At 60.3% G+C, this 14,370-nt stretch overlaps 1 protein-coding gene across 1 annotated transcript in view; it reads left to right on the forward strand.

The window, feature by feature from the left end:
- Positions 1-1,369: 1,369 nt before the first annotated feature.
- Positions 1,370-14,370, forward strand: part of SATL1 (spermidine/spermine N1-acetyl transferase like 1) — a 30,492-nt gene continuing 17,491 nt past the window's right edge. Inside the window, exons 1-3 of the mRNA XM_040406440.1 lie at positions 1,370-1,382; positions 13,807-13,878; positions 14,229-14,309. Of these exons, the coding sequence (XP_040262374.1) occupies positions 1,370-1,382; positions 13,807-13,878; positions 14,229-14,309 (166 nt within the window). The remainder of the gene's footprint in view (positions 1,383-13,806; positions 13,879-14,228; positions 14,310-14,370) is intronic.

The following is a 14,370-nucleotide window of genomic DNA, read 5'->3' on the forward strand; positions in this document are numbered from 1 at the left end:
CTCTCTCTCTCTCCTCTGTCTCTCTCTCTCTCTCTCCTGTCTTCTGTCTCTCTCTCTCCTGTCCTCTCTCTCTCTCTCGCCTGTTATTCACACCCTGCAGTACTCGCTCGGACGTCTTCTGCTCGGGGGTCCACCCTATATCCCGCCGACCACTGACCACAGAAGACTGCTCACACTTGGGGTGGAGGAATCAGGAGAGGAGCACATGACTGCAGGATCAGGCAACATCTGTAACCATGGCGACACATAGGAGACCACAGGAGCTGTGGACACAATCCAGGAGATTTGTATCCGAGACCACCCCCTGATTACACAACCTGCAGTGATCAGTGGATGTCGTCCCTTCTCTTCCTTGTTACTGGGGCCGTCGCTCAGATGGGGGCCACTCATTATCTTGTCCCTGTCATAAATGTCGTTGTAATTGCGGTGATGTCATCGCGCTCCGCAGCTTCCTCCTTCCCGGGAAACATCTTCATATCTGGAAGGACTTCGTCCTGTTGTCACTGGTTGAACCTCGGACCCGATATATTATTTCTCTTCTTATTTCCTTCAATGACATTGATAACGTGACAACCGACATCAACCATTGACACTGGGAGCAGTCCGGGCCCCTGGGGACTGAAGGTCATGGGCCCCTGATCATCCACCAATATTTTATTTAAAGGGCCGATGCAGTACATGAAGCTGAATGGCTGTGTATTGAAAAACCCTTACCATACTTAATCTCTGCTTGCTGTCAGTGAATGGAAACATTAATTATTTACATACAGGCTGTAATTTCTCAGGGTTTGTTACAATTATTTCAGAAACCTCCTATGAAGTTAGACCTACAGGGCCCAGTACACAGAACTATGGGGGCGTGCCCTGCACTGTGGGACCCGTCATGGACGGCTGCGTGAAGATCGGATGATACTGATGACCACGTGTGATTGTACAGAGAGCGTTTAGTTCTAGCGATGATAGAACGCGTTTATTGCTGGACTGATGACGCGGCAGATCGATAAGGGCGTGACGTGGCCTCCATTGTGAGTGTGCTGCTAGGTTGGCGTGGCCTTCATTGTGCTGCTAGGTTGGCGTGGCCTCCATTGTGAGTGTGCTGCTAGGTTGGCGTGGCCTTCATTGTGAGTCATCGGTGATGTCATAATGAGGAGCTCTGGGTCCTGACCGCTCTGATCACCGGTAACTGACATCTAAGAATGTAAAGTGTCAGTAAAGAAGACCTTGGAGACAACATCTGGATAACGGCTCACAACCAGCAGCCGCACGGTGGAGAATCACAGCCTCCCGCAGCCATGGAATCCACATCCCGGTTTTAGCGAAGTCCAACCGCAGAGGAATGAGGAGGCACCGGCTGCCAGCAGCAGCCGCAATGGCGCCGACAGGCACGCTTTTATTATACGACAGGCCAAACCGAACGACTGTCCTGACATTCTGCGGATGATCAAAGTAAGGGGGCAAAGAGATCCTTGCCACTCAAGGCGGTCACATAAAGCTGTACAGGGGCCCCAATTTCAAAGGCTAAGAATTATACAAAAATATGAGAGGCCATTGGTCCACTCCCTAAAGCCGCTCATACACATTCACTAGCCGACGCACAGTTCTCTCCCCCGACTCCATACATATCGGCTCGGCCAACCGATCTCCCCCCCGACTCCCTCCCGGCGTCCCCATACACATCAGCTCAGCCGACATCTCTCCCTCTGTCTCCTTCCAGGTCCCCATACATATCGGATCAGCTGTCGTCTCTCTCCCCCGACTCCCTCCCGGCTTCCCCATACACATCAGCTCAGCCGATGTCTCTCCCTTTGTCTCCTTCCCAGCACCCCCATCAGCTCGGCTGTCGTCTCTCTCCCGCGCTGCCTCCCGGCATCCCCATACACATCGGATCGGCTGTCGTCTCTCTCCCCCGACTCCCTCCCGTCGTCCCCATACACATCGGATCGGCTGTCGTCTCTCTCCCCCCAACTCCCTCCCGGCATCCCCATACACATCGGATTGGCTGTCGTCTCTTTCCCCTGACTCCCTCCCATCGTCCCCATACACATCGGATCGGCTGTCGTCTCTCTCTCCCCCGACTCCCTCCTGGCGTCCCCATACACATCGGATCGGCTGTCGTCTCTCTCCCCCGACTCCCTCCCGGTGTCCCCATACACATCGGATCGGCTGTCGTCTCTCTCCCCCGACTCCCTCCCGGTGTCCGCATACACATCGGATCGGCTGTCGTCTCTCTCCCCCGACTCCCTCCCGGTGTCCCCATACACATCGGATCGGCTGTCGTCTCTCTCCCCCGACTCCCTCCCGGTGTCCCCATACACATCGGATCGGCTGTCGTCTCTCTCCCCTGACTCCCTCCCGGTGTCCCCATACACATCGGATCGGCTGTCGTCTCTCTCCCCCAACTCCCTCCCGGTGTCCCCATACAATTCGGATCGGCTGTCGTCTCTCTCCCCTGACTCCCTCCCGGTGTCCCCATACACATCGGATCGGCTGTCGTCTCTCTCCCCCGACTCCCTCCAAATGTCCTTATATACATTGGATCGGCTGTCGTCTCTCTCCCCCCGCTCCCTCCCGGCATCCCCATACACATCGGATCGGCTGTCGTCCCTCTCCCCCGACTCCCTCCCGGCTTCCCCATACACATCGGATCGGCTGTCGTCTCTCTCCCTCGACTCCCTCCCGTCGTCCCCATACACATTGGAACGGCTGTCGTATCTCTCTCCCGACTCCCTCCCGTCGTCCCCATACACATCGGATCGGCTGTCGTCTCTCTCCCCCGACTCCCTCCCGGCATCCCCATACACATCGGATTGGCTGTCGTCTCTCTCCCTCGACTCCCTTCCGTCGTCCCCATACACATTGGATTGGCCGTCGTCTCTCTCTCCCCCGACTCCCTCCCGGTGTCCCCATACACATCGGATCGGCTGTCGTCTCTCTCCCCCGACTCCCTCCCGGTGTCCGCATACACATCGGATCGGCTGTCGTCTCTCTCCCCCGACTCCCTCCCGGTGTCCCCATACACATCGGATCGGCTGTCGTCTCTCTCCCCCGACTCCCTCCCGGTGTCCCCATACACATCGGATCGGCTGTCGTCTCTCTCCCCTGACTCCCTCCCGGTGTCCCCATACACATCGGATCGGCTGTCGTCTCTCTCCCCAACTCCCTCCCGGTGTCCCCATACAATTCGGATCGGCTGTCGTCTCTCTCCCCTGACTCCCTCCCGGTGTCCCCATACACATCGGATCGGCTGTCGTCTCTCTCCCCCGACTCCCTCCAAATGTCCTTATATACATTGGATCGGCTGTCGTCTCTCTCCCCCCGCTCCCTCCCGGCATCCCCACACACATCGGATCGGCTGTCGTCCCTCTCCCCCGACTCCCTCCCGGCTTCCCCATACACATCGGATCGGCTGTCGTCTCTCTCCCTCGACTCCCTCCCGTCGTCCCCATACACATTGGAACGGCTGTCGTATCTCTCTCCCGACTCCCTCCCGTCGTCCCCATACACATCGGATCGGCTGTCGTCTCTCTCCCCCGACTCCCTCCCGGCATCCCCATACACATCGGATTGGCTGTCGTCTCTCTCCCTCGACTCCCTTCCGTCGTCCCCATACACATTGGATTGGCCGTCGTCTCTCTCTCCCCCGACTCCCTCCTGGCGTCCCCATACACATCGGATCGGCTGTCGTCTCTCTCCCCCGACTCCCTCCCGGTGTCCCCATACACATCGGATCGGCTGTCGTCTCTCTCCCCTGACTCCCTCCCGGTGTCCCCATACACATCGGATCGGCTGTCGTCTCTCTCCCCCGACTCCCTCCCGGCATCCCCATACACATTGGATCGGCTGTCATATCTCTCTCCCGACTCCCTCCCGTCGTCCCCATACACATTGGATTGGCCGTCGTCTCTCTCTCCCCCGACTCCCTCCTGGCGTCCCCATACACATCGGATCGGCTGTCGTCTCTCTCCCCCAACTCCCTCCCGGTGTCCCCATACACATCGGATCGGCTGTCGTCTCTCTCCCCTGACTCCCTCCCGGTGTCCCCATACACATCGGATCGGCTGTCGTCTCTCTCCCCCGACTCCCTCCAAATGTCCTTATATACATTGGATCGGCTGTTGTCTCTCTCCCCCCGCTCCCTCCCGGCATCCCCATACACATCGGATCGGCTGTCGTCTCTCTCCCCCAACTCCCTCCCGGCTTCCCCATACACATCGGATCGGCTGGCGTCTCTCTCCCTCGACTCCCTCCCGTCGTCCCCATACACATTGGATCGGCTGTTGTATCTCTCTCCCGACTCCCTCCCGTCGTCCCCATACACATTGGATCGGCCGTCGTCTCTCTCCCCCGACTCCCTCCTGGCGTCCCCATACACATCGGATCGGCTGTCGTCTCTCTCCCCCGACTCCCTCCCGGCGTCCCCATACACATCGGATCGGCTGTCGTCTCTCTCCCCCGACTCCCTCCCGGCGTCCCTATACACATCGGATCGGCTGTCGTCTCTCTCTCCCGACTCCCTCTCAGCGTCCCCATACACATCGGATCGGCTGTCTTCTCTCTCCCCCGACTCCCTCCCGGCGTCCCCATACACATCGGATCGGCTGTCGTCTCTCTCCCCCGACTCCCTCCCGGCGTCCCCATACACATCGGATCGGCTGTCGTCTCTCTCCCCGACTCCCTCCCGGCGTCCCTATACACATCGTATCGGCTGTCGTCTCTCTCTCCCGACTCCCTCTCGGCGTCCCCATACACATCGGATCAGCTGTCGTCTCTCTCCTCCGACTCCCTCCCGGCATCCCCATACACATCGGATCGCCTGTCGTCTCTCTCCCCCGACTCCCTCCCGGCGTCCCCATACACATCGGATTGGCTGTCGTCTCTCTTCTCCGACTCCCTCCCGGCATCCCCATACACATCGGCCGTCGTCTCTCTCCCCCGACTCCATCCCAGCATCTCCATACACATCGGATTGGCTGTCGTCTCTCTCCCCCGACTCCCCCCGGAGTCCCCATACACATCGGATCGGCTGTTGTCTCTATCCCCCGACTTCCCCATACACATCGGATCGGCTGTTGTCTCTCTCCCCCGACTCCCTCCGGGCGTCCCCATACACATCGGATCGGCTGTCGTCTCTCTCCCCCGACGTCCCCATACACATCGAATCAGCTGTCGTCTCCCTCCCGGCTTCCCCATACACATCGGCTCAGCTGTCGTCTCTCTCCCCCGACTCCCTCCCGTCGTCCCCATACACATCGGATCGGCTGTCGTCTCTCTTCCCCGACTCCCTCCCGGTGTCCCCATACACATCAGGTCGGCTGACGTATCTCTCCCCCGACTCCCTCCCGGTGTCCCCATACACATCAACTTAGCTGTCGTTTCACTCCCCCAACTCCCTCCCGGTGTCCCCATACACATCGGATCGGCTGTCGTCTCTCTCCCCTGACTCCCTCCCGTTGTCCCCATACACATCGGATCGGCTGTCGTCTCTCTCCCCCGACTCCCTCCAAATGTCCTTATATACATTGGATCGGCTGTCGTCTCTCTCCCCCCGCTCCCTCCCGGCATCCCCATACACATCGGATCGGCTGTCGTCCCTCTCCCCCGACTCCCTCCCGGCTTCCCCATACACATCGGATCGGCTGTCGTCTCTCTCCCTCGACTCCCTCCCGTCATCCCCATACACATTGGAACGGCTGTCGTATCTCTCTCCCGACTCCCTCCTGTCGTCCCCATACACATCGGATCGGCTGTCGTCTCTCTCCCCCGACTCCCTCCCGGCATCCCCATACACATCGGATTGGCTGTCGTCTCTCTCCCTCGACTCCCTTCCGTCGTCCCCATACACATTGGATTGGCCGTCGTCTCTCTCTCCCCCGACTCCCTCCTGGCGTCCCCATACACATCGGATCGGCTGTCGTCTCTCTCCCCCGACTCCCTCCCGGTGTCCCCATACACATCGGATCGGCTGTCGTCTCTCTCCCCTGACTCCCTCCCGGTGTCCCCATACACATCGGATCGGCTGTCGTCTCTCTCCCCCGACTCCCTCCCGGCATCCCCATACACATTGGATCGGCTGTCATATCTCTCTCCCGACTCCCTCCCGTCGTCCCCATACACATTGGATTGGCCGTCGTCTCTCTCTCCCCCGACTCCCTCCTGGCGTCCCCATACACATCGGATCGGCTGTCGTCTCTCTCCCCCAACTCCCTCCCGGCGTCCCCATACACATCGGATCGGCTGTCGTCTCTCTCCCCTGACTCCCTCCCGGTGTCCCCATACACATCGGATCGGCTGTCGTCTCTCTCCCCCGACTCCCTCCAAATGTCCTTATATACATTGGATCGGCTGTTGTCTCTCTCCCCCCGCTCCCTCCCGGCATCCCCATACACATCGGATCGGCTGTCGTCTCTCTCCCCCAACTCCCTCCCGGCTTCCCCATACACATCGGATCGGCTGGCGTCTCTCTCCCTCGACTCCCTCCCGTCGTCCCCATACACATTGGATCGGCTGTTGTATCTCTCTCCCGACTCCCTCCCGTCGTCCCCATACACATTGGATCGGCCGTCGTCTCTCTCCCCCGACTCCCTCCTGGCGTCCCCATACACATCGGATCGGCTGTCGTCTCTCTCCCCCGACTCCCTCCCGGCGTCCCCATACACATCGGATCGGCTGTCGTCTCTCTCCCCCGACTCCCTCCCGGCGTCCCTATACACATCGGATCGGCTGTCGTCTCTCTCTCCCGACTCCCTCTCAGCGTCCCCATACACATCGGATCGGCTGTCTTCTCTCTCCCCCGACTCCCTCCCGGCGTCCCCATACACATCGGATCGGCTGTCGTCTCTCTCCCCCGACTCCCTCCCGGCGTCCCCATACACATCGGATCGGCTGTCGTCTCTCTCCCCCGACTCCCTCCCGGCGTCCCTATACACATCGGATCGGCTGTCGTCTCTCTCTCCCGACTCCCTCTCGGCGTCCCCATACACATCGGATCGGCTGTCGTCTCTCTCCTCCGACTCCCTCCCGGCATCCCCATACACATCGGATCGCCTGTCGTCTCTCTCCCCCGACTCCCTCCCGGCGTCCCCATACACATCGGATTGGCTGTCGTCTCTCTTCTCCGACTCCCTCCCGGCATCCCCATACACATCGGCCGTCGTCTCTCTCCCCCGACTCCATCCCAGCATCTCCATACACATCGGATTGGCTGTCGTCTCTCTCCCCCGACTCCCCCCGGAGTCCCCATACACATCGGATCGGCTGTTGTCTCTATCCCCCGACTTCCCCATACACATCGGATCGGCTGTTGTCTCTCTCCCCCGACTCCCTCCCGGCGTCCCCATACACATCGGATCGGCTGTCGTCTCTCTCCCCCGACGTCCCCATACACATCGAATCAGCTGTCGTCTCCCTCCCGGCTTCCCCATACACATCGGCTCAGCTGTCGTCTCTCTCCCCCGACTCCCTCCCGTCGTCCCCATACACATCGGATCGGCTGTCGTCTCTCTTCCCCGACTCCCTCCCGGTGTCCCCATACACATCAGGTCGGCTGACGTATCTCTCCCCCGACTCCCTCCCGGTGTCCCCATACACATCAACTTAGCTGTCGTTTCACTCCCCCAACTCCCTCCCGGTGTCCCCATACACATCGGATCGGCTGTCGTCTCTCTCCCCTGACTCCCTCCCGTTGTCCCCATACACATCGGATCGGCTGTCGTCTCTCTCCCCCGACTCCCTCCAAATGTCCTTATATACATTGGATCGGCTGTCGTCTCTCTCCCCCCGCTCCCTCCCGGCATCCCCATACACATCGGATCGGCTGTCATCCCTCTCCCCCGACTCCCTCCCGGCTTCCCCATACACATCGGATCGGCTGTCGTCTCTCTCCCTCGACTCCCTCCCGTCGTCCCCATACACATTGGTTCGGCTGTCGTATCTCTCTCCCGACTCCCTCTCGTCGTCCCCATACACATTGGATCGGCCGTCGTCTCTCTCCCCCGACTCCCTCCTGGCGTCCCCATACACATCGGATCGGTTGTCGTCTCTCTCCCCCGACTCCCTCCCGGCGTCCCCATACACATCGGATCGGCTGTCGTCTCTCTCCCCCGACTCCCTCCCGGCGTCCCCATACACATCGGATCGGCTGTCGTCTCTCTCCCCTGACTCCCTCCCGGTGTCCCCATACACATCGGATCGGCTGTCGTCTCTCTCCCCCGACTCCCTCCAAATGTCCTTATATACATTGGATCGGCTGTCGTCTCTCTCCCCCCGCTCCCTCCCGGCATCCCCATACACATCGGATCGGCTGTCGTCCCTCTCCCCCGACTCCCTCCCGTCTTCCCCATACACATCGGATCGGCTGGCGTCTCTCTCCCTCGACTCCCTCCCGTCGTCCCCATACACATTGGATCGGCTGTTGTATCTCTCTCCCGACTCCCTCCCGTCGTCCCCATACACATTGGATCGGCCGTCGTCTCTCTCCCCCGACTCCCTCCTGGCGTCCCCATACACATCGGATCGGCTGTCGTCTCTCTCCCCCGACTCCCTCCCGGCGTCCCCATACACATCGGATCGGCTGTCGTCTCTCTCCCCCGACTCCCTCCCGGCGTCCCTATACACATCGGATCGGCTGTCGTCTCTCTCTCCCGACTCCCTCTCAGCGTCCCCATACACATCGGATCGGCTGTCGTCTCTCTCCCCCGACTCCCTCCCGGCGTCCCCATACACATCGGATCGGCTGTCGTCTCTCTCCCCCGACTCCCTCCCGTCGTCCCCATACACATCGGATCAGCTGTCGTCTCTCTCCCCCGACTCCCTCCCGGCGTCCCCATACACATCGGATCGGCTGTCGTCTCTCTCCCCCGACTCCCTCCCGGCGTCCCTATACACATCGGATCGGCTGTCGTCTCTCTCTCCCGACTCCCTCTCGGCGTCCCCATACACATCGGATCGGCTGTCGTCTCTCTCCTCCGACTCCCTCCCGGCATCCCCATACACATCGGATCGGCTGTCGTCTCTCTCCCCCGACTCCCTCCCGGCGTCCCCATACACATCGGATTGGCTGTCGTCTCTCTTCTCCGACTCCCTCCCGGCATCCCCATACACATCGGCCGTCGTCTCTCTCCCCCGACTCCATCCCAGCATCTCCATACACATCGGATTGGCTGTCGTCTCTCTCCCCCGACTCCCCCCGGAGTCCCCATACACATCGGATCGGCTGTTGTCTCTATCCCCCGACTTCCCCATACACATCGGATCGGCTGTTGTCTCTCTCCCCCGACTCCCTCCGGGCGTCCCCATACACATCGGATCGGCTGTCGTCTCTCTCCCCCGACGTCCCCATACACATCGAATCAGCTGTCGTCTCCCTCCCGGCTTCCCCATACACATCGGCTCAGCTGTCGTCTCTCTCCCCCAACTCCCTCCCGTCGTCCCCATACACATCGGATCGGCTGTCGTCTCTCTTCCCCGACTCCCTCCCGGTGTCCCCATACACATCAGGTCGGCTGACGTATCTCTCCCCCGACTCCCTCCCGGTGTCCCCATACACATCAACTTAGCTGTCGTTTCACTCCCCCAACTCCCTCCCGTGTCCCCATACACATCGGATCGGCTGTCGTCTCTCTCCCCTGACTCCCTCCCGTTGTCCCCATACACATCGGATCGGCTGTCGTCTCTCTCCCCCGACTCCCTCCAAATGTCCTTATATAAATTGGATCGGCTGTCGTCTCTCTCCCCCCGCTCCCTCCCGGCATCCCCATACACATCGGATCGGCTGTCATCCCTCTCCCCCGACTCCCTCCCGGCTTCCCCATACACATCGGATCGGCTATCGTCTCTCTCCCTCGACTCCCTCCCGTCGTCCCCATACACATTGGTTCGGCTGTCGTATCTCTCTCCCGACTCCCTCTCGTCGTCCCCATACACATTGGATCGGCCGTCGTCTCTCTCCCCCGACTCCCTCCTGGCGTCCCCATACACATCGGATCGGTTGTCGTCTCTCTCCCCCGACTCCCTCCTGGCGTCCCCATACACATCGGATCGGTTGTCGTCTCTCTCCCCCGACTCCCTCCCGGCGTCCCCATACACATCGGATCGGCTGTCGTCTCTCTCCCCCGACTCCCTCCCGGCGTCCCCATACACATCGGATCGGCTGTCGTCTCTCTCCCCTGACTCCCTCCCGGTGTCCCCATACACATCGGATCGGCTGTCGTCTCTCTCCCCCGACTCCCTCCAAATGTCCATATATACATTGGATCGGCTGTCGTCTCTCTCCCCCCGCTCCCTCCCGGCATCCCCATACACATCGGATCGGCTGTCGTCCCTCTCCCCCGACTCCCTCCCGGCTTCCCCATACACATCGGGTCGGCTGGCGTCTCTCTCCCTCGACTCCCTCCCGTCGTCCCCATACACATTGGATCGGCTGTTGTATCTCTCTCCCGACTCCCTCCCGGCGTCCCCATACACATCAGGTCGGCTGACGTATCTCTCCCCCGACTCCCTCCTGGCGTCCCCATACACATCGGATCGGCTGTCGTCTCTCTCCCCCGACTCCCTCCCGGCGTCCCCATACACATCGGATCGGCTGTCGTCTCTCTCCCCCGACTCCCTCCCGGCGTCCCCATACACATCGGATCGGCTGTCGTCTCTCTCCTCCGACTCCCTCCCGGCATCCCCATACACATCGGCCGTCGTCTCTCTCCCCCGACTCCATCCCAGCATCTCCATACACATCGGATCGGCTGTCGTCTCTCTCCCCCGACTCCCCCCGGCGTCCCCATACACATCAGATCGGCTGTTGTCTCTATCCCCCGACTTCCCCCGGCTTACCCATACACATCGGATCGGCTGTTGTCTCTCTCCCCCGACTCCCTCCGGGCGTCCCCATACACATCGGATCGGCTGTCGTCTCTCTCCCCCGACGTCCCCATGCACATCGAATCAGCTGTCGTCTCCCTCCCGGCTTCCCCATACACATCGGCTCAGCTGTCGTCTCTCTCCCCCGACTCCCTCCCGTCGTCCCCATACACATCGGATCGGCTGTCATCTCTCTTCCCCGACTCCCTCCCGGCGTCCCCATACACATCAGGTCGGCTGACGTATCTCTCCCCCGACTCCCTCCCGGTGTCCCCATACACATCAGCTTAGCTGTCGTTTCACTCCCCTGACTCCCTACCGGCGTCCCAATACGCATCGGCTCAGCTGTCGTCTCTCTCCCCCAACTCCCTCCCGGCATCCCCATACACATCGGCTCAGCTGTCGTCTCTCTCCCCGATGTCCTTACACATTGGATCGGCTGTCATCTCTCTCCCCCGACTCCCTCCCGGTGTCCCCATACACATCGGCTCAGCTGTCGTCTCTCTCCCCCGACGTCCCCATACACATCGGATCGGTTGTCGTCTCTCTTCCCCGACTCTCTAACGGTGTCCCCATACACATCGGATTGGCTGTCGTCTCTCTCCCCCGACTCCCCCCGGCGTCCCCGTACACAACGGATCGGCTGTTGTCTCTCTCCCCCGACTCCCCCCGGCTTACCCATGCATATCGGATTGGCTGTTGTCTCTCTCCGCCGACTCCCTCCTGGCGTCCCCATACACATCGGATCGGCTGTCGTCTCTCTCTCCCCGACGTCCTCATACACATCGGATCGGCTGTCCTCTCTCTCCCCCGAATCCCTCCCGGTGTCCCCATACACATCGGCTCAGCTGTCTTCTCTCTCCCCCGACTCCCTCCCGTCGTCCCCATACACATCGGATCGGCTGTCGTCTCTCTTCCCCGACTCCCTAACGGTGTCCCCATACACATCGGATCGGCTGTCGTCTCTCTCCCCCGACTCCCCCCGGCGTCCCCATACACATCGGATCGGCTGTTGTCTCTCTCCCCCGACTCCCCCCGGCTTACCCATACATATCAGATCGGCTGTTGTCTCTCTCCCCCGACTCGCTCCTGGCGTCCCCATACACATTGGATCGGCTGTCGTCTCTCTCCCCCGACGTCCCCATACACATCGGATCAGCTTTCGTCTCTCTCCCCGACGTCCTCATACACATCGGATCGGCTGTCCTCTCTCTCCCCCGACTCCCTCCCGGTGTCCCCATACACATCGGCTCAGCTGTCGTCTCTCTCCCCCGACTCCCTCCCGTCATCCCCATATACATCGGATCGGCTGTCGTCTCTCTTCCCCGACTCCCTTCCAGTGTCCCCATACACATCGGCTCAGCTGTCGTCTCTCTCCCCCGACTCCCTCCCGGCATCCCCATACACATCGGATCGGCTGTCGTCTCTTTCTCCCGCTCCCTCCCGGCGTCCCCATACACATCGGCTCAGCTGTCGTCTCTCTCCCCGACTCCCTCCCGGCATCCCCATACACATCGGCTCAGCTGTCGTCTCTCTCCCCCGACTCCCTCCCGGCGTCCCCATACACATCGGCTCAGCTGTCGTCTCTCTCCCCCGACTTCCTCCCGGCGTCCCCATACACATCGAATCAGCTGTGGTCTCTCTCCCTGACGTCCTTACACATCGGATCGGCTGTCCTCTCTCTCCCCCGACTCCCTCCTGGTGTCCCCATACACATCGGATCGGCTGTTGTCTCTCTCCCCCGACTCCCTCCCGTCGTCCCCATACACATCGGATCGGCTGTCGTCTCTCTTCCCCGACTCCCTCCCGGTGTCCCCATACACATCGGGTCGGCTGACTTATCTCTCCCCCGACTCCCTCCCGGCGTCCCCATACACATCAGCTCAGCTGTCGTCTCACTCCCCCGACTCCCTTCCGGTATCCCCATACACATCGGATCAGCTGTCATCTCTCTTCCCCGACTCCCTCCCGGCGTCCCCATACACATCGGGTCGGCTGACGTATCTCTCCCCCGACGTCCCCATACACATCGGCTCAGCTGTCGTCTCTCTTCCCCGACTCCCTCCCGGCGTCCCCATACACAACGGGTCGGCTGACGTATCTCTCCCCCGACGTCCCCATACACATCGGCTCAGCTGTCGTCTCTCTCCCCCGACTCCCTCCCGGCGTCCCCATACACATCGGCTCAGCTGTCGTCTCTCTCCCCTGACTCCCTCCCGGCGTCCCCATACACATCGGCTCAGCTGTCGTCTCTCTCCCCCGACTTCCTCCCGGCGTCCCCATACACATCGGCTCAGCTGTCGTCTCTCTTCCCCGACTTCCTCCCGGCATCCCCATACACATCGGCTCAGCTGTCTTCTCTCTCCCCCGACTTCCTCCCGGCATCCCCATACACATCGGCTCAGCTGTCGTCTCTCTCCCCCGACTTCCTCCCGATGTGTATGGGGACGCCGGATCGGCTGTCGTCTCTCTTCCCCGACTTCCTCCCGGCATCCCCATACACATCGGCTCAGCTGTCTTCTCTCTCCCCCGACTTCCTCCCGGCATCCCCATACACATCGGCTCAGCTGTCGTCTCTCTCCCCCGACTTCCTCCCGGCGTCCCCATACACATCGGATCGGCTGTCGTCTCTCTTCCCCGACTTCCTCCCGACGTCCCCATACACATCGGCTCAGCTGTCGTCTCTCTCCCCCGACTTCCTCCCGGCGTCCCCATACACATCGGATCGGCTGTCGTCTCTCAGATCGGGTGAGGGTCAGGAGCTCCCCTCAAACATTCGTGTATCAGAACGTGCTGAGAACGGTTTAAGGCCAGCTTAAGGGCTCAAGGCATTAGAGGCCCACAGCGAGCATAAGAGAGGAGATCAGTGCACTCCTCTTCTGAAATACTCTGTGCCGCTGTGACCATTCTGATGAAATTCCTAGTTGATCTGTTTTCCATTTGTGTCCATGTAAGAAAATCCTCTTATTCTGCAGGAGCTTGCGGATTATGAGAACATGCCGAACGTCGTGGAATTAACAGAGAAAGGTGAGGTGACGGCCCCCGGCACAGCTACCATTTTATAGGTCACATTTATTAAAAAGTTGTCATTTTGGTACATTGTTCCTCCAGTGTGAACAGCGCCTATTTAATCAGCCTGGCTCCATATTTATAGGATGGCGCAAGGACCGACGTGACTTTTACGCCATCAGTATAGATTCACAATGCAGAACATTATAATCAGGATGGAAACACTCACTGGGACAGCAGGACTGGGCTGGGCTCCGATAGAACCAAAATGTTCTCATTCATTGGGAGCAAGCAGAGATTGGGATGATACATCATAACAAATCATGCTCTTTCTTTTAGTCTGCTCTCTCATTTCTTTACTCTGGCAGATTTACTGGACGACGGCTTTGGGGCTCATCCATACTACCGCTGCCTTATAGCGGAGCTGCCAGACACTGGGGGCAGCACTGGTAAGCAGAGTCTTGTGGGCGGAGTCTGACACACAAGTGGGTGGAGCACAAATCTGTGATT

Source organism: Bufo bufo, chromosome 8 (genome assembly GCF_905171765.1).
Source record: "Bufo bufo chromosome 8, aBufBuf1.1, whole genome shotgun sequence".
NCBI classification, from domain to species: domain Eukaryota; kingdom Metazoa; phylum Chordata; class Amphibia; order Anura; family Bufonidae; genus Bufo; species Bufo bufo.